The 26,974-nt window shown below is 41.8% G+C and overlaps 1 protein-coding gene across 1 annotated transcript; it reads left to right on the top strand.

Annotated features, from left to right (window-relative positions):
* Positions 1-823: 823 nt before the first annotated feature.
* On the top strand, positions 824-26,675 carry T265_08049 (hypothetical protein; the record flags this gene model as incomplete). The annotated part of the gene is made up of 12 exons (XM_009173743.1): positions 824-911; positions 2,208-2,426; positions 5,794-6,078; positions 6,148-6,203; positions 7,599-7,688; positions 9,530-9,631; positions 9,735-9,807; positions 12,914-13,156; positions 14,958-15,058; positions 15,628-15,742; positions 18,526-18,683; positions 26,541-26,675. The coding sequence occupies 12 exons, from the start codon at positions 851-853 to the stop codon at positions 26,673-26,675; spliced, it is 1,638 nt and encodes a 545-aa protein (XP_009172007.1).
* Between the last annotated feature and the right edge of the window lie 299 nt (positions 26,676-26,974).

The raw sequence follows: 26,974 nt of genomic DNA, 5'->3' as shown, positions 1-26,974 counted from the left end.
ATATTCTGCACAGAACATCCTGATAATAGATATGCACGAACAACTACCTGAAATCTAACTGAATGTGAGTAGTTTGCACACCAAGCTCAAAAAGCAAGAAGGTGAGAATCATCCTATGTTTATATCTCATGAAATCAAGTTTGGTCACAGAGTCACTGTAAATGCAAGATCAGTCTCCCTGATTTCTACCGTGGTAGATTAAAAATACGACTGGAAGGCTTCAAACAGCGGTGTGACATCAAGTGATTATTCCCATCAGTGGCTACGGTTGGGTTTCGCATGTGTTCTCATGTGTCCAGTTGTGGGCTGCACTAAGCGTTCCAATTCCAAACGAGCGTTAAGTCGCCTATAAATTCTGACCAGATAAAAGATAGAAAAGTAACAGCATTTTGCATCGCAGATGGGTTATGCCTTCTGATTAAGTTTTGGAATACAGCTACCGTAATTTTAATGTACGTTGATCACTTTCAACACCGACTCATTTAACTAAGTTGGATGGTTTATGCCCTGAAAAATGCTCAGTGGTGGCAATTTTTTTCTAAAGTATGATAACATGGTTGCTGATTTCTTTTCATTGACTAAAGCTATTAACTCAGTGCGGTCTCCATGTACAAGTGAATATCATCTAACCACACTCAAACCGTTCGTCAGATTTTACGTCAACGTTTAAAAATAAGGGCATAACCAACCCTACTTCTGTCGCGATGGTTGACGAGGGCTAGAAAAATTATTTTCCACTTCATCGCATCTGATTATTACCGAACCCTTAGATTTTTGGAATCCCGTTACACATTAAAACACATCACTACTTGTGTTTTTCCAGGCCTTAAGGACGAACCGAACGTTGAATATGTTATCACTCAGCGACAACGATATTCACGATACCGGTGCAACTGCACTGGCTGAAGTAAGTGATTTCAGCACCATTTCTTAGCAAAAATGAATGGCTTCGCCGAAAGACAATGGACCTTTGCTAAATTCACTCAGATACCCATCTCTTATATTGTTTGATTACAGTTGCGCAATTTTGGGGTTTTGAGGGTTAGGTATGTTTGTTCATAGCCACACCACTCTCTTTTGAACAGTCGTCCTACTGTTCTGGCGTAATTATTCCGGTGAGTCCACACCAAAGGGAATCACTTGAGTCGAGTTTCACTCTTATTAGAACTCATCAGCAGTGCATATCCAATGGCCGTGCGAGGCGAGCGTATAACCACCACTCCACCAACGCACGTTTGACGCGTCTGAATTAGAATTACAATTGTTTTCACAAAAAGAAACTGAAAGGACTTCATTTCATCGAGTACTCATCGCTCATTTTGCGGCTTTTTTATACTACAAACTATCTAGTTGCCCAGGGCCATTGTCAGTTTGCGATTTCTTACGACTCAATAATAAAACTAACGCGTAATTAACAAAACCTAATTGGTCGTCGGTGACCAAGGTCTCGGGTTCTGCGACCTTGAGACCCATCGCTCACTTGAACGTGCAACAGATTTTTGGGGAATCACTTCGTTCCCCTCTGTCACACGCTGTTTGTAAAGATGCATGTCCTTTTTTGGATCGTAAAGAGGCGAGTAGAGGTCAGGTTTTATTTGAGCTGTGCACAGGAACGAACGCATCTTGAATAGTGAACTGAAAGGGTAATCGATCCAAATTGTCAATTAATAATGCGGTAAGCATAAGCTAACAATCGCTGCACGTGTGCACCTCCCAGCCTAGATCTGAATAACATAACGTGACCAAGTGGACTAATTCCTCTCCTGGATAAAAATTTGAGAGCTTCAGATCTACCCATGTGCAGTTAAGGTGGCCACTACTGTTATCACTACACAATTGTCAGAGCCAGTAGTTTGATCTCTGAATTTTCGACAAAAATGAGTTGGTATGCATTATACTCATTTTGACTTTGGACGCTGTAGGGAATTGTTTGGACAATCTAGAGTTACACAATTTATTACTGTCATGCACTCTCACATTAATTTTCCTCACAGTTGACTATGAATCGTCTCCTGGAAATCCGGACTATCATATCTGTTGTAGACAGTTTAAAGTTTCTCATGAACTCTCGGCTCGCGTGATAATCTGTTGTTCATACTATCTTTGGCCGAAGTGTTACATTTGTCCCTATCTATTTTACTCTGTACTCTGTGCACGACTTTTCTGTCGTTCCTCCCGTTGGAAGGTTGATTATAAAATTGCTGTAGCATCCTTCCGGTGTCTAACTGCCATACCACCCGAAGGTTGCACGAGGGTTGGGATACTGCCGGGTTGCCCAAGCCTAGACAGGGGAAGTCGAGAGGCAAAGGTTGGGTTCGGACCACAGACCTTGCGATCAGTAAAGTCGCGCTCTAACCACTTGGAGCATCTCGTCCCCGCAAACACCATCAAATGGACAAAACACTTTTATTTGCGTCAAATACAATGTATCTTTTAAAGACTCCTAATCACTTCTAACTTCAACTGTTTCCACTCCTAGATTATAAGAGTTGTGAATTTATTTTGTGTATGGATGATAACAATTGTAGACCTCTGACATTATTTTGATCTCTTGTGAATCTAAACATCGAGGGAGTTAGTCAACTTTATGAAACTAAAATTACTTCAAGATTTCCGTATACAAACTTAAAACTCAACAAGTAGTTACTAACAGAAACTCAGCGACTGAAGTCTTTTTGCGCAGCACGTCAGCGGTGCATAAATTTGTCAGGACCAACTAAATTAGACCTCTCCTGTTAATAAAGATCACATTACTGTATTCAAGGTCAGACTCCCGCAACCACAGACTCAGTTTGCCCGGGGATGGTTTTTCAAACGCAATGTGCTCTGTAGCAACTGACTTGCACATCCCAAAACGAAATATAACTTGATGGACTGCTGGAGCCTTGAGTTACTCTCCAACTGGCTTTAGATATGCTTGCGAGTTCTTGTTCAACCTAATGCACTATTGGTAAATTTAGGTGTTCTATTCTTGCGGATTGAGTCCGAAGTCTTTTTATGCCCATGTATCCTTTTGCTCAAAATTAGACAGAGCAGGAAGCTCTTGGGATGATCGATGATGGTGCTTCTAGACAAAGATCAAGTGGTATTTGCTCAGAGGTGTCACCTTTAGCCCTTAAAGTGATCGACGGTGCAAAGGCGATGATTACGCATCACTCTGTTTCTATGGTTGACACCATCTATCGAAGGTGTTTCTAATAACATTCACTGGATATTCACTGGGTGATGATTTGATTTGACAAAGTTCAAGTTCAGGCCCGGATTTACGCTTCATATAGCAGCCGACTGAGTCAGCAGCATTCCAAAATTTTCCATGCCAGTTATTAAGCCGTCCTAAAAAGTTAAGAAAGAAAGGACCTTCAAATACCTTTTCGTGCACTACTTTGCGCTTATGGATTTTAAACTGTATGACATTTTTAGTTCAAATGATGAATACATTCAACCTGACATTCTGTGCCATTAAGAGGCCTGCCGATCATTAAATTGACTCAGGATTTGTTCAAAGTTCAGTATGAAATTTTTCTGGTATAAAATTTTGGCCTACGTGCCAAGCGTGTTGTCATTTTAGCAAAGTGCTTGCCAGCGCACCTACAGAAGACCTCTCGTGCATGGGACTGGCACTGGCATTCGGTGATACAGTTTGTGTGTACAGCTTTGCAGCTGTGGTGTACCTTACATTTGACGCAAAGTAGGGCAAGCAGATGCTTTTTTTGGAACGCAGCCGACAGGATAAAAACCAAATGTCAGATTTCCACAAACTTTGCTAAAACCGTTATGTAGACTAAGAAAGAAAACTGCTTTACATTAGGGCAAGTGTCTCTTGAAATAAGTTCAACGCATGGCCGTTAGTGTCAATATATATGAGTTCTTTAAAGGCGTGCTTTGGCCTTTCGGTTCATCTCTCAGAATGTTTTTTTATGAACCGGCTGGGATGGTCGTTTGATCGCAGTGTACGTTTGGGCTGATCGACTTCCCCGTCCAATATAGCAAAGCCTGCTTTACTCCACAGATTCATTTATGAACCAACGCGCGTTGGTTCCGTCGTGGAAAAAGGCTTAAATTTCGGACAGTCAGGAGTCCCGCATTTCTCTCGAGTATGACGGTACAGCGGCTACTTATTAGAATCCAGATGTCCAAAACCGAATCTTTTTTCTGCTTTTGCAAGTTTACATGCGAATAGAATATTCTGAAGGAGAATGGCAAAAGAGACGTCCGCTATTTTCACTTTTGTTCACGATACTTTTGGCTGTTAGGATGGGAGTAGGACTTTATGTTTTTATCGCATAGTGTGAAGTCTTTAGAAACAGGAGTGAAAAGTTCGGCTGAACCTGCTTGATATCCTTTACCCGAACTATCCGCGACTTTCACTGGACGAACGACTAGTGCTGTCCAAAGTAACAGTCGTTTCGCAGATGCTTTTATATAGTCGGTACCGGACACCGTACTATGCATCGGAATTGTACTTCTGCGTAAGCAGTAGTAGGGGAGAAATTTCATTGGCACATTCGTTGGAAAACAAGGTCCAAATGGTCACCGCTTTCACACGCCAAACAAAGGTGCTTTGTAGTATTCTTACCAGCAATCGAAGATCCTTGATTCGTGATTCGAGAAGCTGAGGTACGTAGGAAAGAGCAAGGAGATACTTCTAAATGTGTAGTTGAGCCACCGACCTATGGACACGTAGATTGGCACTTTTTCAACTGAGTTATCGTGCGCAACACTAATGGGCTAGGACTTCAAGTAAGATTCGCCATATCTTCTAATGTCTCACGGGATTAGATGGCCTCTTTGGGTGATTCCAGAATAAATCAGAGTTCCACATCGAACAAATGCTCTGATATAAGTCTTTGGAAAGGAGAATGAGAGCCAGTAGATTTGACCATGAGAATTCCAAGCGTAAAAAATGAACGAAAATATGTGCCTGGAGTGGGAGGCATCATAGCTTGCCAGCTTGTATTTGGTGGTTCTAGAGATTTTGATGTCTCTATAGAGATCAGGTTCGTGTAAGCCCGAAGGCTGGGAAATAATAAACCACAGTCAGAAATCTCAAACCTTTCAGCCTTATGGTTAGTGGTTGAACGCTGCGATTTGGTCGCTGATCACTACTATTTATGTCAACGCTGCCCTCCAGTTCGAGTCTAAGCGCGGGTTAAGTACATTGCTGATCAGTCATTCGTCTTTGAATGTTATTGTGGCCATCCAAAAACCAGAATTTATTGGAAATGGATGCTCGGTAGAGTCTTGTCAAGTGTGCTGGGTCGATTGTTCTCAAAGTGGATAAAACACCTATAATCTTCACCTTATCTTTCCAGTTTGGATTGACCACATTTAAAAGGTAAGATTTTCGTGGATGTTTAAAATGCTTTTCACAGGGACTACAAGACAGATGTCTTGCACAAGAATACTTTGATCGGCAGTAAACCCTGAGTCACTATATTTGAGAAGTAGATAACAGAGAACTCACAGGGGTTCAATAGGTCATCTCACGGAAGAGGGCTGACTGAAATGGTCAAAACAGTCACGGAAAACGGCGGAACACAAGTACCAGTAACGAATCAAAATGTCAGCATCCCAGATCCAAGCACTGGACAAAGAAATATAGTACCTCCAAGCCGCATCCTCCTTCCCCAAACCAGCATCTGTGCCTTTGAGTCAGTTTTGTCGAAAATTTTTACAACTATATTCTGTCAGTGGTGCAGAGATTTTGAACTAAACCAAGGGCCGGAAACGAAAATTTTCCATCCAGTTAGAGAACTTCATCTAACTTCAAAGTAAACTTTGAGAAGCATGTAGGTAAGCTCTCAAAGCGGATGTTCAGAAAGGCACACAATTTGTTTTATCCATTGGAACATTCAATAAACGTCTTAACTCGTTTCAAAGACATTTTAACCGATTCGCTGCTGAGGGCTGGTTTGCCGGAGATAGTGCTGTTTTCCATGCCCAGTTCAGAGTGGCGTGAACAGAAAGGTGGCCAACCCTTGACTTGGCAGAGAAGTATGAAAGAGATCAGAAGCGCTTGGGTGCTTTCGGTGCTACTCGCCTTCCGGGATGGGGACCGCGTGATCCTTACTCTGCCTGGTTGGTGACACCACAAGATATGGCTGCCGACCGATGTCAGTGGCGTTCTTGTTCTCAGTTTCTATCCAGATCGCCTGAGTGAATGTCTGGAGGTGTGGGCACCTCGGAATGATTGTGCTAAGCTAGTACTAAGTCCCTCCCCCGTCCACCTTTACTCTTTTCTTTGCAATAAGGCTCCCAAATAAATCATGGTTGTACGGCAGGGAAGCATCGGTATTGAACACTGATGTCATGCTGATGATGATGATGATGATGATGATGATGATGATGATGATGATGATGATGATGATGATGATGATGATGATGAATCCAAAACCGGTGGGCTTTGATTACCAATGGGAACAGACACCAATCAGTGAGAACACATTCAATGACTGGGACCATTTCGGTACGACGAGCAACTTGTCACTCTCCCACAAAAGATCCAAATCCGTGTTGTTGAGTCATTGTGACCGTTACAAAAATTGACCCCAGTAATTCTGCACATTATAAATTTTACAAGTGAGAAGAAGTAGTCCCACACAGCACAAAATGTTGAATGCAAAATAAAAGATATCATGAATTGGTCGTTGGCTTGTTCGTTGAGCTGGGCAATTTGGTTGCAAACGTTTCATCACCAATCGAGGTGACATCATCAGTGCGTAGTTGTGAGTAGCACTGATTGTGCTTTCATGAGTGCATCATACTGCTTATCACTCACGTGTGGCCAAAGATTATCTTTAACCATGTGTATGGTACACCCTGCTGATAATCCCAAGCAAAGTTGGGAAGGTGATAGACTTGGGCAACTTACAGAATAAAAGCTCTACCTGACAAATTGTTTTAAACACTGACAGCCTCTGTAAAACGCGTTTTTTGTTGACCTAGGAGATCAATTGTAGTAGCATTTCCTTCATATCAATTTTACATTTTTTTCCGTTGAATAATCTGTATTCGGTGAAGCTCTACTGATCTGCGATTTTGTATAGCTTTTTTATCTCAAAAATGACCTTGTTGGGGCCAAACCCACTTAATTGAGGCCTTCCGAAATCTCAACAAACTTGCCGAGTCCATTTGTACTCCGAAATCCAACATGATAGATGGCTCGTTTGTCCCACAAAGTACAAAGGGTTGACGCTATCTCACTTTGTTAGGGGACTTTTGATTAGTGTCCCTGCTAGGCTGGTTCCCATTCGAGCATACTACGTGGGTGAATAAGGCAGGGAACTGCAAAGTTTGCACCTTAATGAATGAGTTTGTCAATAAACACGAATTTGGACCAAACCTTAGGCAAAACGGAAGTAAAAAACCCACATAGTTGGCGTTAAATCATCGTTAAATCATCGTTTATCGTGAAAGGGCTGTTAGCACAACTTAATGCCGATAAATCCGTACAGATTCACACGCTGTGCCTTTTGTTATTCGAAATCCACTCCAAGCACTTGTCTCTCTTACTCCATAAGATTTCCTAAAGTTGAATGTTCCTGAATGCCAAGGTCACCGACATCATATTCCATAGCCGTTCCCCTTCCTGGTTTCAGGTGGTTTCACAGTATTTTTTAACCCACGAAGAAGTTGTTCAACGACGGATGCTTCAATCTGCAAGACAACTGATACAAACTCAGCCTGTGGTAAGCCTGTTAAGAATTACAAATTGAAATCTAGTGTGAATTCTGCAACTGGATGAGATATTTACTTGCAAATGAGTGGCCTACGTCTTCAAGGATTTGCAGTGCCCATGTCTCACTCAAATCCACAGCCCAACAGTGGTCAGAAACTTTGTTTTAAGCCACCCAAACTAGGTTTCTTTCGTCTGTCTCAACTTAACTTACGCTGCCAGAGCTTGAGGCACTCTATACGGTTGAGATGAATCTTTAAGAAACGTGTTCCAAGAATTAGATACAGTGCCTTCTTATTAGTTCTGAAAAGAGTATTCCAGCTTTAGGAGGTGTCTATTTTGTCACCTATAATATGGGCGTTAATGCCAGTCAACCATTCTACCATCTATTTACCAATGGGCATGTTGACCCAAATGGCGGTAATGTCTTCGTTGGAAATAGAGGATAATGACCAGAAGACAGTCCTGAAGAGGCGAATTCACCGAGGTTAAAGTGTTTAGCTTCACTTAGGCGGAGAAATCGGTGCAGCTTCTTGGTGGAGATGATAGCTTTACTGCACGCGCACCGCTGCTTACGTGTCGTTGTCATTGGACATTGATGTGTTCACTCTCAAGGCTCTCATTTTCGAAGCGCTAATTATCAACACTAGGGGAGAAACTGGTTAAAGCTTTCCGATTATATTGTCAAGTTACCTTAAGTCGATTTCATCCTGCATTAAACAGAGCAAAAGAGAGTGCGAGGTTTTCTGGTATGAAAAGCGAATGGCTAACAAGAGCATTTTTTCGAATATGACTGCGGTACTTAAATATGATCTATCTCATCTCCCTACTAGACCTAGGCGCTCCTTAGGAGACACTGACGGTCAGCAGTGAAAGTCGTTAAGGCAAAAATAGATGATTAGGAAGGAGGCTGATCAAGTAAACCTTAAAACCTAGTTATTCATGTAAACTGAGTGGTGTTCTTTGATTGAGTGAGGAGAGTCTGGAGTTTCTAAGGGAAATTTCGTCGTGTATTGAAGTGTATCTAAGCTGAAAAGTACGATATTTCCCAGCCACCCAACAGCTATTTGTTAGTGAACAGCCACAAAAATCAGTCCTGAAACTAAACACACAGCACAAATTTAAAATGATCGTTTTCACGGGGAATCGTTGGGTTTGAGGACTTACAGACCAGATTCCACTAGAGTAACCAGTTTCTGCCGGTCCGTCAGCAAGTGATATAAAATGGTTTCACTGTGCCTGCTTATTATCTGATTGGGCTAGCCTCAGTCACGCAGTGGCTTGCAGACAAAGGTGACTAGCGTCAACTACATCAGGGACTCGTTTGTTTTAGCAAGTAAGAATAGGTTAAAATTATTGCTCACCAGGCAGATTCATACTTGAAGGCAGACTTGTAAACTGACCTAACCGTTCATCAGGCACGTTCTTTTTGCTCAACCTTCTTCAAAGTGAAATTTAAGTTCTAATTCGTGCCAAATAAATTTAGAATTTTAGAGTGAATACCGTTTGGGAGGATGGACAGTTTGGTTTCTTCTTGAAAGCTGAAGAGAATACTTATTTATATTTTTGACAGATATCAGTTGTTCATCCACAAAACAGAAGTTCATTGAATCAAATGTAAAGCACAGATCACAAGTGTTACCAAAAGAAAGCTCATTTCACAGAGTCCTTTTCTGTTGGACGAAAGTTTGTAGTTTGTTTTTACTCACTCGGACTTTCTAACTTTACATAAAATTCCACATTTTTCCGCCCGTACTCCACATCCTCAGCAGAACTCCAATCTCGATTTTACCCAACATATTGCTGTTTCCTTCCAATTCTGACAGTCTTTACTTTTCATCACCTCACTGAAAGCCACAGGGTCCTACGACTGGAAAGCGATCTAAAAAAGGCAGCCCATCAACAGACGCAAGAGAGGCAAGCGAAAAGGTCCAGGAGCAGGGAAACAGAAATCGAGTTAGCAAGGCAAGTTTATGTACTTCTTTTCCTCTTCATAGTTGGTCACTTGAAAATTAACACTGAAAATATAACAGCTCGAATTACGTTACATCCACAACAGAATGAGGGAACAGAAAAGGAGGACAAACGGGGACCGAGATCAAGAAGACTGGAACAAACCACAACAAAGAAAGGTGAATGGTCAGTAGTTATCTGTTAGTCACTTTCCTTCTTGATGAAGTGAATCCTCATTTGTTTTGTCATTTGGATTACCAAATGACTTTCGCACGGTGCGAATCTCCCCAGAGGCTTACTGTCCGGTCCACCTTTTGCCTTTACATTGGGCAAATAATCTTCATCTTTGTCTGTGTGTCGGAAATTGCATACAAATTGCTACGTTTAATTGCGCTACCTAGACACACGAGGGTGTTTTTGATAGCGATGAAATGAACAGAGTGAAATATATGTTGTGTTGAAGTGTATTGTTATTTCGAGGCTTTTGAAGCTCGATTTTTTCAGTTTAATTGGTTTGGAGACGAAGAATGCACACATGTTGTTGCAAACCAAAGATTACTTGTCAAAAGTACACAAAAATTCAGACTCTGGATATGTGGAGATGATACAGTATTCGCTCGCAGATGAAGATACACTTTTTGCATTTTCGGATGTTGATAATGCCATCTAATCCCGAGAAGCCGATCTCTTGAATCAGATGGGCGATATCTTCTGGTCCATTTATTGGCGAACTTTCTATTTGGGAAAAATACCCAAAATAACTATAAGCCTTATAAATATTCCGCATTCTTCGGCACTACTGTTAGGGGTAGTCACGGCTGTTTGGCAAGTTACTACATATCCTCCATCTCAACACAACGGTATATAATTAAGACTGAAATGTTGCCTACTGTTTGCAGCTTTCACTCCAACCGGAGTGAATACATTATCGTGGTGACATAAGCTACCAAAAAAATCCACAGGAGTCAGAAACTTATCTAGCTAGGTGGAAAAAGCGCAGATAGCTGCTCGTGCTAGGTGAACTCCTCAAAAGGAACAGTACGTCAAAAAGGAGTTGTGGCATCCTCTGATTTACTGCCTTTTGAGAAAACGGTGTGTTTGGCATCGGATAAATATGAGTTTGATATAAAAGAACTGTGATGTCATCTTGAAAGTGCAGCCGAAAAGTAAAACAAGTACTGTAATTACAAGCAAGTGACATCTGGCAGGCAAACTGGAATGGTCATACTGGGTTGCTTTTCAAGAAAAGTTCTGCCAAAATACTGTACAACGCTGCATGAAAGTTAACGGAAGCTTAGCCAGGTGATTATGTGCGGTAGAGAATACCAAGATGAATCTAACCAAATACTGTGGAATTAATTGGGCTAAATTCTACGACGTGTAGGTAAGGGGAAAGAATAAAACTGTGGCTTGTAAACTACTCCTTCGTGTTTATCATATTAATTAGAGATCGATCAGTGTGTCAACCTAAATTCCTACGCGGTACTTGTGAATTTGTATAAAACGCTACCTTAAAAAAACAAGTTTCGTCCATACTAAATAAAATCATTGCAAACTCTGAACTAAAATAAGAACCCCTTAACTGCTTCACATTGCGTTCTGCATAATTAAGTTGATGTATAAATAAGGTCCGTAAACCATGTTATCACGAATAACCCATATCTCGCGGTTTTACCATTCATAATGTCAGAAACTAATCTGCGTCAGCCGTTAATTTCATCGGCTTGAATTGTCCTGCAAGACGAATATTGGCCACCATGCTTTAAAGGCATTGAAAGCTACCAAATACTGGTGACTATTACTGGGTTTTTAGGCACAGAAATACAAGTTGGGGATTTGTGGTTTTTCTAGCAGAAGAGAGGAGAAAACCGCTGAAAGAAAGCATGACAGTGAACAAGACAAACCTCAAAATTCTGACTTGTTTCAAATTTAATTTATTACAAACTTGACTGTAGATCGCAACTAGATATGCCTCTCATTTCAGTATCTTATTTGTCGCCATGCTTCATTTACCCATATCTGCAGATGTGATATCTATCTTATACTCCTGGCGCCGTAACCATTAGAGCGAAGCCACTTGACTTTTTTGTTTATTACATTAAGCCTAACTTCATAAAGTTCACCTTAGAACGAAGGCGGAGTAGCGTAGTTTATTTTTTAGTATGGAACACTTCCCGATCCTAGAGCTCATAACAAAACAAAGTCTTCCTCGAAAAATAATTATTTGGTTCTCAACAATGAATAACGTGCTGATGACAGGCAAATGACAATTTCTCCTCCTCAGAGCTAAGAACTCACGTACAGGCAAACTCGTATTGTTTTTAGCCGTGGCACAGTTCTATTTTTAGCTACTGAATGATAAGTAGAAATCTAATCACTATTGGTGCGTCCACTGGGAACTACTGAGACTCGAATCACGATTAGTGTTGTGTCGTTCTGAGTAGTGGTGGAGTTTTCTAACATCTTTTGCACAAGAGTGTTTCACTAACAATGACAGCGATATTTTAGCTGTGTAAGCAGAAGGTTTTATGAATAACCATTCCGACCTACCTTCTTGTTCGTAAACTCTGGAATTTCCCATCCATCCATCGTGATAAAAGCACATTTGCACAGTAAGACTGTATTGAGCATGACGCCTACTTTGAACGTTCTGAGTAAATCAGTTTCTAGGTGCAACTATCAGTTCCTGAACGGGCGTAGATGTTTTGGTGTCTTTTATCCGTCGTCGCTCTGGTACATGCGGAGCCTAGAAAATCTTACTTTTCAGTTAGTCATCCTGATTCGCTCAATATTCATCCCAAATCTGATATTTACTTGAAAACTGATTTGAGATTTGCTAACATTCTAAATTTTGTTCCGCAATTTGATTCCGGGTGGTTGCATTAGCTTTGATGGTTGGAAAAACGAAGTTAGTGAACGGATCTCAAAGGAAAGACCTGCTTTTGTCAATTGGTTCACTTGGGGAATCGAAAAAACATAGCTGGGTCACAGTGAATACATGTATCAGACTACCCTGTGCGCTGTATGGCCGCGAGACGTAGCCGATGTGGACGGCGGATGTGAAAAATCTTCAGGCCTTCGACCACCGATATCTCAAATATAGGTGGAATCGGCTGAAGCTGCCGACTTCTGAATGTGTTCACGAAAGGGGTCTCTGGCGCAGCATAAGGCATTTTACCCAAAGAATACATTCAGTACTACAAGCTTAAGTGGCTGGGCAGTGTATTACACATGCCGATTTATTGCCTGCCGAGACGGGTGCCATTTTCCAGACCCAATACGTAGTGACGCAATCCTTGAGGTGGACAGAATTTTTTAAGGGAATGAAGGATATTACAAAAAATCTGCATGATGTTAGTGCTGTCCGTCCTCCAGGACCGAATTCACATGATCCTCTCTTTGCTTGGCTGGAGACAGTAAACCATGTGGCGGCTAACCCGATATCAGTGATATTCATACTGTTGATGTCCGTGAAACGGAGCAAATCTACCAACGTGTTTTCCCTTGAAGAGTCAAATGACCATTTGGGTAACCAGAAGGTATGGTCTCTTAGATAATGAGGATTTCGTTTTATCGTGGGAGGATGAAAATGTTTAAAGGCCTTATGCTTTCAAAATTGTGCGCGCCATGGCGAGTTTCCTCTTATAATGTTTCTTTGATGGGAAAGTGCCGTACTAAACACTGGTTGACAGGAGGTCATTAATTTATTACTTAAAATTTCGTAAGAAAATTTCATCACGGTATAAACCGGTAAAAATTGGGCTAGGGATAAACCAAGCAGAAATTTCGAAAACAGTCTCACAGAAAGTAGTAATATGTTTTCTACAATATATGGTAGAGCGAACAATACTTTGAAATTACGATAAATTCACCTATGTTAAAATTCCTAATGTTGTACTAAATAAACTCATCCTCGTCACAATTTTTCTTGCCACTGAATTTCACCAGCCGTCACCTTTTCCAATCAGCAGTGTGAGCTCAGCCTCCCGAGCACGGACACTGAGGACTACAGCTCTCAGGAAGACCTATCCCAAGAAACGAGTATATTCGACGTTGTCTCAAGCAGTAATCAGTATATGTTGTATCTGTTATTGTTGTAGCAACTTTAAGTATTGCATACGTTAGGCTAGTAATCCTCCGCCTGCAAAGGAGGCAAAAAACTGGTATATATGTGCATATATATATATATATATATATATCATGTCTAGGTTTTCGCCTTGTTTTGTTAAGAGTCCCTCTGGTTTTCTCATTTATCTTTGTTCCTGTCATTCATGAGAAACGTTAGGTAGACAGAATGCAAATTATACTTAAAACCGTTTCACTAAAAGGAAGTAGTCTACTACCACGAGTGAAACACACCGTATTTCATGAGTGATTAAAACGAGTGAACCAACCACCAGATTTATGAAACTTGTCTAACGCTTGTGACGAAACGCACTGATTTTCAAACCTAGCCAGTGGTAACGGGAAATTCGAGTGGATGTCAGGACACTCTGACCAATCGCGCTATGCAAATTTAGGTAACCTTTTTCGTTTGGCAAGATATTCGAGATAACGTAGTGTCTTTTTGATATGGTAGTCGTCTTTTCAACAAGATTGAAGAAACAGCCAACACAGTTTGAGAGAACCCTTTTACAACATGTCGATGTAGAGCGCTTACCTAGTTACGAAACCCCTTTTCGTTCCATCACTTCAGCTTGCCTTTATGCAGCGCATAACATATTCCCACGTTTTAGGTAAGAGCAGGTAGGTAGAATGCCTTGATACCACCGGGAAAATTTCAGCGGTTTGGCAAAACGACTTCTTATTTGCTGACTATTCAAACAACTGCGTATCTTTGTAGTACTGAGCGTTTTATGCTCCTTAAGCTCCAGGTACAGAAATCTGTACTCAGACCGCCATGAACTGTAGCTGTCGTGATTTCTCTCCTACCATAAACTGTAGATTCTGCTCAAACCCCCAGAAATCGTCAGCCGAGTCAAGCAGTTTCAAGCTAATCTTCGCACCTCAGACAATTGAGTTTCGCTTTTCTTTATCCATATGTCCCCAGTTTGGCCCCCGAAAACCCTTCCAGACATCCTACTTGTTGGACATTGCCCAATCCTGTTTTTTTATTTCTGTGGCTAAAATGAGATCATTCTCATTCGCAACAGTTGTCGGAACGGTTTACCAATTATTACCTTGAAATCTCGGTTGTTTCTGGACGACATATTCCGCGTAAAAGTTCGTTCATCCATGTCACTATATTTGTCGTAACAAGATGAGCATCGGCAATGGGTTCACAATTCTGTTCGACTAAAGTTTGCATATATTATTCCCCGGCTACCAGACACACGGAGAACGAGTGGAAGGATGGGAACAAGCCGTACGGTCCGATCTGGGAGAGAAACGCCAGAGTCCAACCAAGCTGACCTGATCTTACCCAAAATAGTAAGACTGTTGTGCTTTTTCTCTATTGAGATTAACTTTCTCTCACTGGAACGAAAAACAATACGGCCCACCTGGAAGTAGTCCGGTTCTCATGCATGCAACATAATGTTGGGAAGTTATGGATTTATGGAAGCCAAAATCCGTCAAAATGAGCTACGAGAAATTCCTACATAGACTTTCTTGTTTTTTCTTTATGTAATCGACGACTAACCTCCCTCGCTGAACCATAATTACACTAATCCCCGTGATCTATCCGGCAAGTAGTGTGTTTCTCAGGAACACTTTCAAGATTTTTTTTGGTTTGTTTTCAAACCTTTCTCATCTGATTAACCTTCTACTCTTTCCTGATTATTGCAGTTGTTTTTCTGGCTATTTCTCTATATGCTCTCCTATCCATATAGACTTGTGTGCAAAAATCATTTTCGAAAACGAAAAATCGCAGTTATTCAGTTTTTCACGTAGGTGGAATTGGTGAAACACCTCAAAATTCCCTCATTAGTACAAAACAACTCTATAAAAAACCCAACAACATGGAACTGTCTCTTTTCTTTATTACCCGTATTCTTCAGCCACGTCCAGACAGCGCGGACTCGACACATCCACTCATGGGAAAAGCCACTTATGTTGAGCCCCACGGATTGCAAGTTGTGGGAAACTTCATGTTGGCGTTTCTGAACTTGTCTAGTAAGTGGATTAGCATTTTAAAACAGCCACTGCTGAAAAAGACAGTTTACTGTGCCTTCCTTTTTACTGACTTGTGTTTTATGTGCGTGTTTCACATATTACAAACGTGTTGCCATATTATACAGAAACAATTTAAATTGCAAACACTTTAGCTCTTACCAGTGGTTCGGCTAACAATAGCAAGATTTCGGTTACGTCAGCAGTTCAGCGGTTTGTAGTAAGTCGCTCTTCTGGTTAGAACTGAATAAGACGTAGATAGTCTGATTCTGGACATAGCTGTTGTAATGTGGATCCTCCATAAACGGAAAACAGTTTTCTCCCCGGGGAAAGATAAATCCAAGTAGATTTGAGAGCTCCGAATGGGTATGTATGCAAACTCAAGGGGCTTACTGGCAGCAGATCATGATAGACGTTTATGGGTTTTTATGGGTGATGAGTTCTTCGCAGTTTTTCTACTTAGAATGCTTCTTGTATGTCGCGCGTCTCATGATGTGATAAGAGTGGTTTATGAGGAATTAGGTCACGTCCACGTAGCTGACAAAAGCCATTATACAAAATACAAAAAAGGATATATAAACAAGGAAATCGCTGAGATTGGGCAGTGATGATTGTTGGTGACCTGAAGTTGGAGTGATCCAACGCAGTTTATTTGGTCTGGCGCCAGATGAGATAATTCTTTATTCAAGTAAACAACAACTAGTTTACACGAATCGGATGATGGATCAAGCAGCGCTGATCAAGAGGAATGAGTTGAAAAATTCAGGAAAAAAAGGACACACTGAGATGTAATCCTACGCACGGAAACCAGATTCATGAAGTCAGTAAATTTTATGTACACCGAGCTGCCCTGAACATCCTCATAAGCCGTTCTTCGCTAGCAGAAAAGAGGTTTCGTATACGTACCAGAAAACGGATGAGGCGTATGTATTCGAAGTGAATGGAAACTGCATATGTCAGCTCACGACTTGACTTGACATTTTGAAATCTGTTGTACTGCTATGCAAAGGCCCAGCCCTAGTGGGTGTAAAGTCACGAGTGCAGATAGATGGCGCGATCTGCAGGAAAAATTGAAGCTAACCCGATAAATCAAACGGAAAACGCTTAAGCCGTTCAAGAATGGTAGACCTAGCGGTCTGAATCAGACGGAGCTGTACAGCATCACACACTCGTCCTGAGGTTGAATTCAATTTCTGCTGGATTCTGTTAGCCGATCAATCACCTCTGTACTGCAACAATAGACGAACAACTTTCTTTCCGTATCGTTGGACTGCTGGTGCTCGAGAGCCAAGTGGATCTTGAATTTCAGCGAAATCACCTAGTATTTCTTTTCTGGAACTCTCTCTAACCCTGACTCATCTCAGATGCAGATAGCCCTTGTCAAATATCATTATGGCTGTTCCGAGATCATAAGCCATTGGTGCAAAGCTCGAAAAGTGCCAATTTTGGTTAACTGACATGAGGAAAGCTGAGTTGTGTGGACTACGCCAAATTATATGCAGATATAAAACATATAAACTTAATTTGAGCTAATATTCACGTGGTACATACATGTTTGGGAGAACAGATTGGAGGATACTGTAGAAATGGTCTTTAGTGATGTTAACGGAATTCCAAAAAGGTGGCCTTTGTTCAAAATAACCGATGATGTATTATTAGGAACCCTCCTTCCAAACGCTCCCAAGTAGTTTCCAATTAGTGCTGAACAAAGTGAACTATTCTTCGTAATATCAGTTTTTTCCGCGGGGTCTAACCATTCCAACCCAGATATACAATCGGATGGATCCCTTAGGACATCTATCAGAGTCTCAAAATGGGACTATTTCTCATAGTGTCATCGCAAGATACTTCATTCACGTCAAGTAAGGACGAATTTTTTGAAAGAGAATCACATGAATAGAAAATGCTTCCCCAGTACTCAGTTACTTGACCGACACCAAAGGATCGTTCATGCATTGGGAAGGTTGAGTCCCACTGAGCAGCCCCTTTGTAAACCTTGGGTGCGTCCTGAGGTTTTTCAGAAGCTGCGCCGATCGACTTCATGTAACCGTACTAAGCTTCTGAAAGGCAAGCGTGGAAATCCATGTTGCTACCCAGCTCTGATTTTTCTTTTAAATGAATAATTAGTGCTCAATTTTGGGCGTAGTCCTTGTTATCCACTGTACCTACATTCTCAAGTCGAAGTTCTTTATAACTCATTTACGTCAGCTCTTTGATTTCTTCACACAGTCTCCTGCTGCATCGGTACTGTTGAGAGCCATATACCGAGAGGCAAGTTTCAGAACATGATGCTGCAGGGTTTTCACACTAGCCATTAATCTATTGACCTCTGGATGCAGCCCGTCTGGCAGCTTGAAATTTAGACCGAGTGATGAGCATCGCTGTATAGGCTAGTGATTTTCGGGTGCACTTTGCAACTCTAGGAAAGTAGACGACAGTTTGTAGAAAACGTAGTCTATGATTTCACTTTTTAAATTAGGTTGTATCGGAAATACTAGGCACGCCAACGACAATTCATTGAGAAATTCAATACAGCAATCTCGTGCTTCGAAGACTTTGCTGAGTTTCCAACCACTGCTTATGATATAATCGTTCTTCAAAGATTGAAGCTATCCGCAGGCAAGTTCTGCTCCTTCAACAACACCGGACAGAGTATAGCGAGTCACTTGAATATGGAGTCCCTTCATGGGTGTCAGATTCCGTGTGCATTCTCATTCCCTTACGTCCTGCTCTCAGGTCAGTTCTGCTTTGGTTTCATATACATGCATCCAAGCCCCATACACAAGAAGTTTTTATTACCCAGTATTACACTGTTCACGCTGCAGGAAATCGGATTAGTGAAGTCGGCCTAGCCTCCTTTCTCAAAGCCATGGAATTTCAAGCAGAACATATTCGATCTGATACAAACTGCAACGGGCTTGGCCTTCTGAAACTTCTGTTACGAGTGAGTCATTTCCAACAGTTTTGTGTTTTTTTCCAGCAAACAATGTCATCCGAAATTAAAGGTATTTTGGTCGATGCCGTCGGCAGATCGCCCGGATGGGTAAGGGTCAACTCCGTGCACTGAGAACGAACTCTGATGACAGCGGCAATCGAGGTTTGTGTTTAGTCCGTCCAGAACAGGAAGAAAACTTACACTACACTGAAAACATATACACACCAGATTTTGGCTCAGGTACAATGGTATAGAAGACGTTAGTTGTCCAGGTGCGTTTCTAGACATGTCGGTCACTGCCGATGTCCTCTATGTTTTTAGTAATGAGAATCACAAAACGAAATAGAAACTTACATCTATCATTACAAGAAGGTTACACATTCAATCTTGAGGAGAATGTGTCCTTCCATAAGAGTTACATAGACTGCTATCAACAACTCTTTTGTTGTATCCGCATGATTGAACGCGATAGCAGAGTCGGATTCTGACGCGACTGGATGTACAGAATGCTCGAAGGTGTACCCAAATTTCCGGTGAATCCGTCGACGTTCTGGATGTTTTATGTTTGAACGGTTCAACCGCTAAACAATATCCGGAAGTTGAGACTGCCTCTTCATATCCCAAAAGGAGGTACGGGAGGTTTATGGGGTTTTTCGTACATAAAATTCAGTTCAGCAGATGGCACCCTCACACAAATCTCGAAGGTCACAACTGCGCTTCCGATTTGTGCAATCTTTGGGTAAAAAAAGTTTCATCTATAGATTCCGACGTGTAATCAAGCTATACCGATATACCCTGTAGGTAACAGAGATGTCCTCTATTATATGTCGATAGTACTTTCCGATAACTGTCAATAAATCTTATGAGTACAGCTGGTCTCGGTTAGGCAGTGGAGAAATTTCAACGCAGCAAGTATAAATCCGCATATGAATCAAAATCGTTCATTGTTCAACCCTCCTCATCTGCAAAAATTTATGTTGAACTCATGGCAACTACTTGTTAATTACACTAAAAGCTTTCAGATCAGCCTGAAAGTTTAGCTTCGCCACATTGATTGATTTAGGATAGTGCTCCGTTCCCTCTAGCTACTACTTACTATTTTGTATTAAAACATAAAACTTTCTTGAAATAAAGTACAACGCCATTACAAAACAAATTTCCACTGATGGTGTGACTAGTGTTTATGCGGTGATCATGATGATAATAACGATGATTTTCAGTAAAGGGGGAATGAGTTCAGACTGTACCCCAAATCAGTTAATTAAAAAGAGGCGTGTCTTCATCGCCGACTTTCAGTTTTGTGTTCCCGTTTATCCTTCGAATGGCTACTACGTTCTGTTTACATGTCTTCAAAAAATTAAACCGAGTGTATAAAGTGTGGCTGATCAAAAGAATCCTAAGGACGTTTCAAACGCTTATTAAAAAGAGCCCTACAATCGATTGTCTCACACCTAACGGTTCACCTTATGGATGAGGAGTGATCAAAAGTACTGAGTGGGCATCCTCGTTTGTCCTTGGAAGATGAATAGCTAGGCTACTGTGCCTCTCAATGTCAGTCAGATGAACTCATTTTCGAAACGAAGTACTAATGGCAGTCGCTGCCAACTTTAACTCATCGAAACTAAACAGCAGTGGTCGATGTTGAACGTCGGTTTTCGTACCCAGTCACGTGATTTTCAGGGTCGTTAATCTGATTGGGCGAATGCCAGTTTGGCCAGACCTGGATGCCGGATAGTCGGCTCAAGAAGTTTGGATCGTTGGGGCGTGCGAATGTTCTAGTGACAAACGCTTGAGATCAGGTGACCTAACACAAGACCACTAAATCACATGATCGGATGTCGCCGCCAATGCCAAACTTCCTAACAGCCTTACGGCGCTGTTTACGTGACAGAATATAGCCGAGAAAACTAAAAACACAAGAATCTTGGTAAATTTATTTTAATTTTACGAAATTGGTGTGGAATCTGAGACTTTACGAGCTAGAGTTGGCCGGCAAACTCTGGTGACAAGAGATTCGGGTCGAAACGTGCTAAGCAATACGCGTACGTAACAAAGGGTTGACGTGGACCAGGACAATTGACAGACCAGATGGTTGAATCCCCTAGCTTGAAACTGATTTCAATTGAAGAATTGTCGCAAAACATAGCATTCTATAAAATAGCAGACCAACAATATAGAGAGAAGTAATGTCCTCGAAATAAAGGTTATTACGTAGATAAGACTATTCGTCCCTGCTGGGCTAGTGTGCAGAGTGTAAGAAACGGTGAAAATATTGCACAACCAACTAACTATGTGAGCCTCCGGAAACGACTTAAAAAATCTTCAGATTATGACTGAACTTCTCCTCATACCGTTGCAGAGGGATTGATTTTATTGTCTGTAACTTCAAAGGAGTTTCGATTTCTCAAAGGATGCTGCATGAGGTTTCGTCCAGTCAGTGAAGACAATGTATGCTGGAAAACCAAGAAGCACTGCGCAGCTGTTTTATCCCTGTTGGGAATCATAAGCAGTGCGCGTCTCACGAAACTCGGAGAGTTTTGAACCTCCGACCATCCGGCCAGTAGTTGAGCATTTGACCATTTGGCTACGAGCGGCTGTTCAGCAGTGTGACTAACTCTCACTTGGACAGGACATAGCGCCACTCATCCTTCAATAACGGAAACCATACCACGGGGTTACGTATCGACTAACCGGAATATCAGGATTCGAAACTCTCTGAGTTTCTTGAATCGCATACTACTGCCGATTCCCAGCAGAGATCACCAACAGGGAAAAAACGGTTCAAGGTAGAGTGGCTTCACCGACAAGATGAAATCTCTACTACATCTTACTAAATCTCCCCTTATCACCATCAGTATTGCATTAGTTATTTGATCACCTAAATAACACAGTTAAGATCCCCTTAGTCTCGTGTTACGCCCCACGCACTAGAATTTCCGTTCACACCAGGCATCCATCCAGCGAATGCGGTGTCCTTATCTAGGTCAACTAGCAGGATGGAACCCACAGTTCTCGCAGGTCATCGAAGGTAGTTTCAACTCGAGAAATAGCATTCCTATTCAGTCCAGGCGCATCCGAAATCCCGCTACTGATAATTTGCAGGATTAAAATTTTTGTCACCTACCTGGTAAGTGTACCCTGACTAGGTTTGAGCCACAGGATGACAGAAAACAGGTTTACTCAGAATGTACTTGAAAGTATTGTTTTCCATTATAAATTCACGATGGAAAAAAATCTGGTAGGAAGTAGACATTGACATAGTTACGCGAAATGAGATCGATCACAGCCAGCTTGAATGCTGTGAGATCTCTCTCTTTCGGTCCATGCTCATTTGATGTTCTTTTCACGCTACTAAAACCTTAAAGAGAATGGCAGGTATCCAATACCGTCGGCCTAAATGCTTTTGAAATCCTCTGTTAAAAAACATGCTGATGTGCAACTGAGCGCACTACGCGAGTTTCCTATAAGTTGGGTCTAAGTAAAACATGAGGTTGGTTGGAACTCGTGGACCACATCTACCTGATAAAAACCCCAAGAAGACTGCAACCGGTCGGGGCTATCCAAGAGTTCTCACCAACTTTATGAGCAGTTTCCTTCAAGAGAATACCATCATTCACTGTGTCCCAGTTGAATAGCCAAAGGAATAGAATCAGGAAAATAAACTCTGGCGGGATGTCAACTTCTGGGTCAAGCCAGCCTGAGGCAGTATTGACGAGGTCATGGATTTGAAATCAAAATTTGTTTGGTTAATCTAACCCGATTTCAGTCTAGCAACACTCTATAAATTGTAGCTTTATAAATCGTAGTTACACTCAAAATCGTGCTTTTATGGTATTTTGTGAGTGAACGACGGTTTAGGGTCCCTTCTTGGGTACACAGTTATTCGTCGGGGACCAAAGTCAGAGACTTGTGTTCTCAGGGATTAAATGCTTCACCAGAGTATTTGCTTTGGAATTTCTAGTGGCTTAGCCTCAACCGAGGTAACGATAACATTTCACTGTGTGATCGTTTGGACTTACTCCCTGAAAATCACACTGGTTGTCCAGTTACATATGGTTCGTTTAGCGTCCCCTTTTTGAAGGGTAACCCACTGAGCGCGTACGTCAGCCGAGCCCTTAAAGTGAATCTTCCAAAACAGGAACTGGTCTGCCTTATCTCGGATCCTACTATCTGGTGCTAAATATCACAAATTGGGTTTTATCACTAGTACTCTCGACATTTTCCGTCTTCGTTCTGGGTGGATTCATGTAAGTTAACGATATTTTCGTCCAACATTTACCTGTTTCTTCCGACACTGAACTACTGAATGGAATAGTTCGTCCACTGCACTGGCCAATGAAAACCTCTACTTCCAGCCCCATTGTAACAAGCTAAATAATGCCTGAAGCGTCACAGGTCAAATCGTGTCTTCGTTAGAATCGGCCCACAAACATGTATGGGCATTTTTCGCCTCATGTGCATGATGGAACTGCTGGAGTTGGAGACACACTGGAGGTTCAGCGAAGTCCCCCGTTGTTCCCGGTGTAATTTTCAGCTCATAGACTGCATCGAAAATCCTTTGCGAAGATGCTGAATAAAGTTTAAATTGTTTTGAAACAAGTAGTATGGAACGATTTACTAAGGTTCACCGAAAACCCACTTTCGGTTTCAACCTGTGGGAGATTCGTCAGAGCGCCGTAAATATTAGCCAACAGTCTCTTCTAGAAATCGAAAGTAAAACGGGACTTGCGTAGAACAGCTAAAGAACTTGTTCTCACTGATATGAGGCTATATCAGTGCAGCAAGTAAGACACACAAAAAACTAACTGACAGAAGTGAACATTCAGCAACTACTTTCTAATCACCTAACTGTAAGTAGTTTCTTTAAAAAAAAACCTAGAAGCCCTTATCAAACCACGTCGCTTTTGATATCACGTTGAGGCAATCTTTCTTGAAGCGTGATGCCTCCAGGGCAACTATGTCCGTTTCGTGATATTTTTCCAGACTCCAGATCGATATTCCCAACCGACAATCCAAAGTTGCTTCTGATGACGTATAGCTAATATTTTTCCGTTTGAACCTAAATTGTGGGCCTGCGCGGTCTAGCCAAAACATCCTACGCCGTTTGAAATAAACTTTTCACTTAATTCCTAAGCATCTGTACGCGATTATCTATAAGTCTTAGTTCGGGGGACGTGGATAATCTCAGTCAGTTGTATTGTGTGCATTTTTTACATGTCGTTAGCCATTAGGGAGTGTAAGACCAAACTTGTGGTCCCCTAACTTCATGGCTAGTAACCTTAAAACTTCACCGTCACTCCTTCCTTCCATTTTTTGTGAACTGATAGGGGGATTAATTGTATTTAGAGGTTGCCCCCTACAGTTGGGTCCAGTTATAATCTACCTTATCAGTTCTTCTTGGAAACGTCTATCAGATTTAGGTTGAAGAGCCTTACAGGGGGTTTCGTTTTATTCAAATTACACACTGTCTATGATTTTCCCACCACTGACAAAATTGTAGGTTGGTCGCAAAAACGGTTCGTTTGTTGCGTCCGCCGTATCTCAAGAAGTCACCGCATCTTACTCCATCCCACTGAATCCTTCGTAACCAGCCGGATTAGGGACAGTACAGCTGCATATTTAGCCGTTTATTCTGTTCTGGCCACCATACAAATCTCGACTGACAAACCATGTGTTGATAACGCTTTGGCAGACCACATACATAGGTCTCGATACATACCTCACGTTTTTATGTGTTGTCTAGCTTTTGGATTCAGGAGATATGCCCGCAAAGTGAAATAGTTTACACGGCCGTCAACGAAAACAAAAATCTACATAGAATCATAGTAACCAGTCATGGAATCCTGGGTCGGTCGCCCTGAGGCACTGTGTACTGCCGTAGGGCATCCAAAAGTCTTGGGATTTTGGAGTTTTTTCTCCCCTGGAAAAGGTTCGTTCTTAGCAGAAACCTTTGAAGTAAGGCCTGTACTTTCTACTTTAAAGAGTCAGTCCGGTTCAGTTCATGTAGAATTCATGGCTCGTGACAAATGCGAAAGAATGATAATTTCCATAAATTGACTCCGCTCTCATGATATGGTTTACCTGTATTGTCTTTTGACCCATCTTGTGGAGCAGTTAAACCACAGGATCTTTTTTTCAAACTTTATATCACACTAGAAAATTCTGAAGACTGACAAATCATGATAACTATGGACGCTTTTTGCTAACCTCCTGTCATTTTTGTGCTTGCAGGTAGGCAATAGTGAGAGACAAACATCAGGCACCCTTTTTTGAAATTTTCTTTGACTTGGATTTATTTTGTTCTGATAACGGAGTGCTGAAGGCAGTAATCAACAGACGTTCCTCATTTGAATTATCCCTGCGCACACAGTGTGGAAATTTAACGACATAATTGTGAGGGGAATTTTCTGGCCGAAAGTTATCGAACAACTGGAAGCCCACGCGTGGTGTGCGTGATACTTAGCGTGGAACTGCTGACAAGCACCGGGTGCCTATTAGACCTGTGAAAACATTAGTTATCAGACAAACGGAGACCAGTCACTAACCATAAGGCAGCCAAAGCATACTGGCGTAATACTGAGAACGGCGCCATTTTTCAACCTCTTCAAAGTTACGAGCCATTTCTCCTTTTATGAGACTGTGCCATCATCCTAGTTGACCACCCATTACTGAACTGTTTGGGCGATATTGGGATTCTCCAGGGACCGAATGTTTACTAATATTATCTTTTCATGAAATTGTACCAGCGTCACTGGAGGGATTGCGGAGTTGAAAACCCATACACCTGTGTCATCATAATCGAGCCAAATTAGCGGCATAACACTGAGACATTCAGTTCATATCATATGACGGTTAACGCTTTTCCCAGTTGAAACCCATGAAGATAAGTCAGGCAGCTTCCTGAGGACGTACTTCATTATACACTATTCTTAGTATTATCCTGACGTTGATAGGTAGCCGCAAGAACCACCACCAGTTTTCATGCTGTGGGTAATTCACCGCATTGCTCTGTATTTTCCGTAAAATGTGATGATAATTCCCACCAAATGAAGAAAAATCAAAGTAAAAACAGCGTATTAGGATAAGTTGTTTTAATGTGACTTTTCAGTTACCATGGTCACTCTTTTACAAGGCCAAATACATGGGCCAGACAGTAAAGCAACTCCATGTGTGAATCACAGAACACAAACGACGTGCGCGTTTTCCTCCACGAAATCCAACTGCGTCAAAAAAAATTTGAACGCGACTCAGCCCCTGCACTCCACACACTTGATTCAAGCCATCAGATTAACGCACGCTCCAGTCAAGATTCAAATCACATGAATCACTAGAGACCAACACACAACCGAACTGCCACTATCCCGTCTATCTAGTTTGGATGTGCTAGACACCTAAGTAGGCACGGTGGCCATGCGCCAAGCTGGGGTCTGTGACGCATCGCAGTCAGCGGAGCGATAAACGGAAGCACGCCTTAGTGACAGCACACAGCACGTCAACGCACACACAGTGCTAGCACACACACGGTGATCGCATCCGACCGCCAACTGATCCCGAGGACACCAATCAGAACACATGATACTGGACCCAAATGACGCTACATTTGTCTCGTATTCGTTTGATTGTAGGAATCTTTGAGACAGGTTGCTCATTACAACCGAAACGTCGGATAATAACATTATTCCGCTACACCATTCTAACGTTGAAAGTTTCCATATAGCGCTAGGTCTTTTGAACAATATACGAACCGAATTTGGCCCGGAACATTTTGGGCGTAAACGAACCGTGCTCGTTAGGTCCAAAACTAGTTTGGCAGACGGTTAATAAATACAAGGTGAAAGTAATGATGCTTGTCATTTCTTTTTCCAGGGCAACAGTTTCGACGACCAGTGTCCTCAGTTCACTCGATTGATGGATATTGTCGAACCCAGAGATCCCCTCAACCGATTGACAACGGCTACCGATCGGGACTCAACACCGACGGACAGACAGTCAACTAAGTAATATATTACTTAACCCAGTGTGAGAAAACTAATATAGAGAGGTGAAAGTAAATCTTCAATCCAGACGTGACTTTCCGAAAGTTCTGAATTTTCTGCCGTCTACCGAGTAATCACGTACATGTTCTAAATCTTTATTTCTCAGCACAACTGTTGCGCAATAAATTTTCGAAAGAACCAAACCACTGTCTTTTAAAAACCCTTCTCAGACTGAGCTTTATTTCGCTCTAGATATTGCTCTGATTAAGCAGCAGTATCTTCGTACCGGGAGTAGTGACTTAACCAACTTTGTGGTTTTCTTGC

This window comes from Opisthorchis viverrini, assembly GCF_000715545.1.
Source record: "Opisthorchis viverrini unplaced genomic scaffold opera_v5_200, whole genome shotgun sequence".
NCBI lineage: Eukaryota > Metazoa > Platyhelminthes > Trematoda > Opisthorchiida > Opisthorchiidae > Opisthorchis > Opisthorchis viverrini.
Note: the sequence above shows the minus strand (reverse complement) of the source record. Positions and strands in the feature narration are given on the sequence as shown.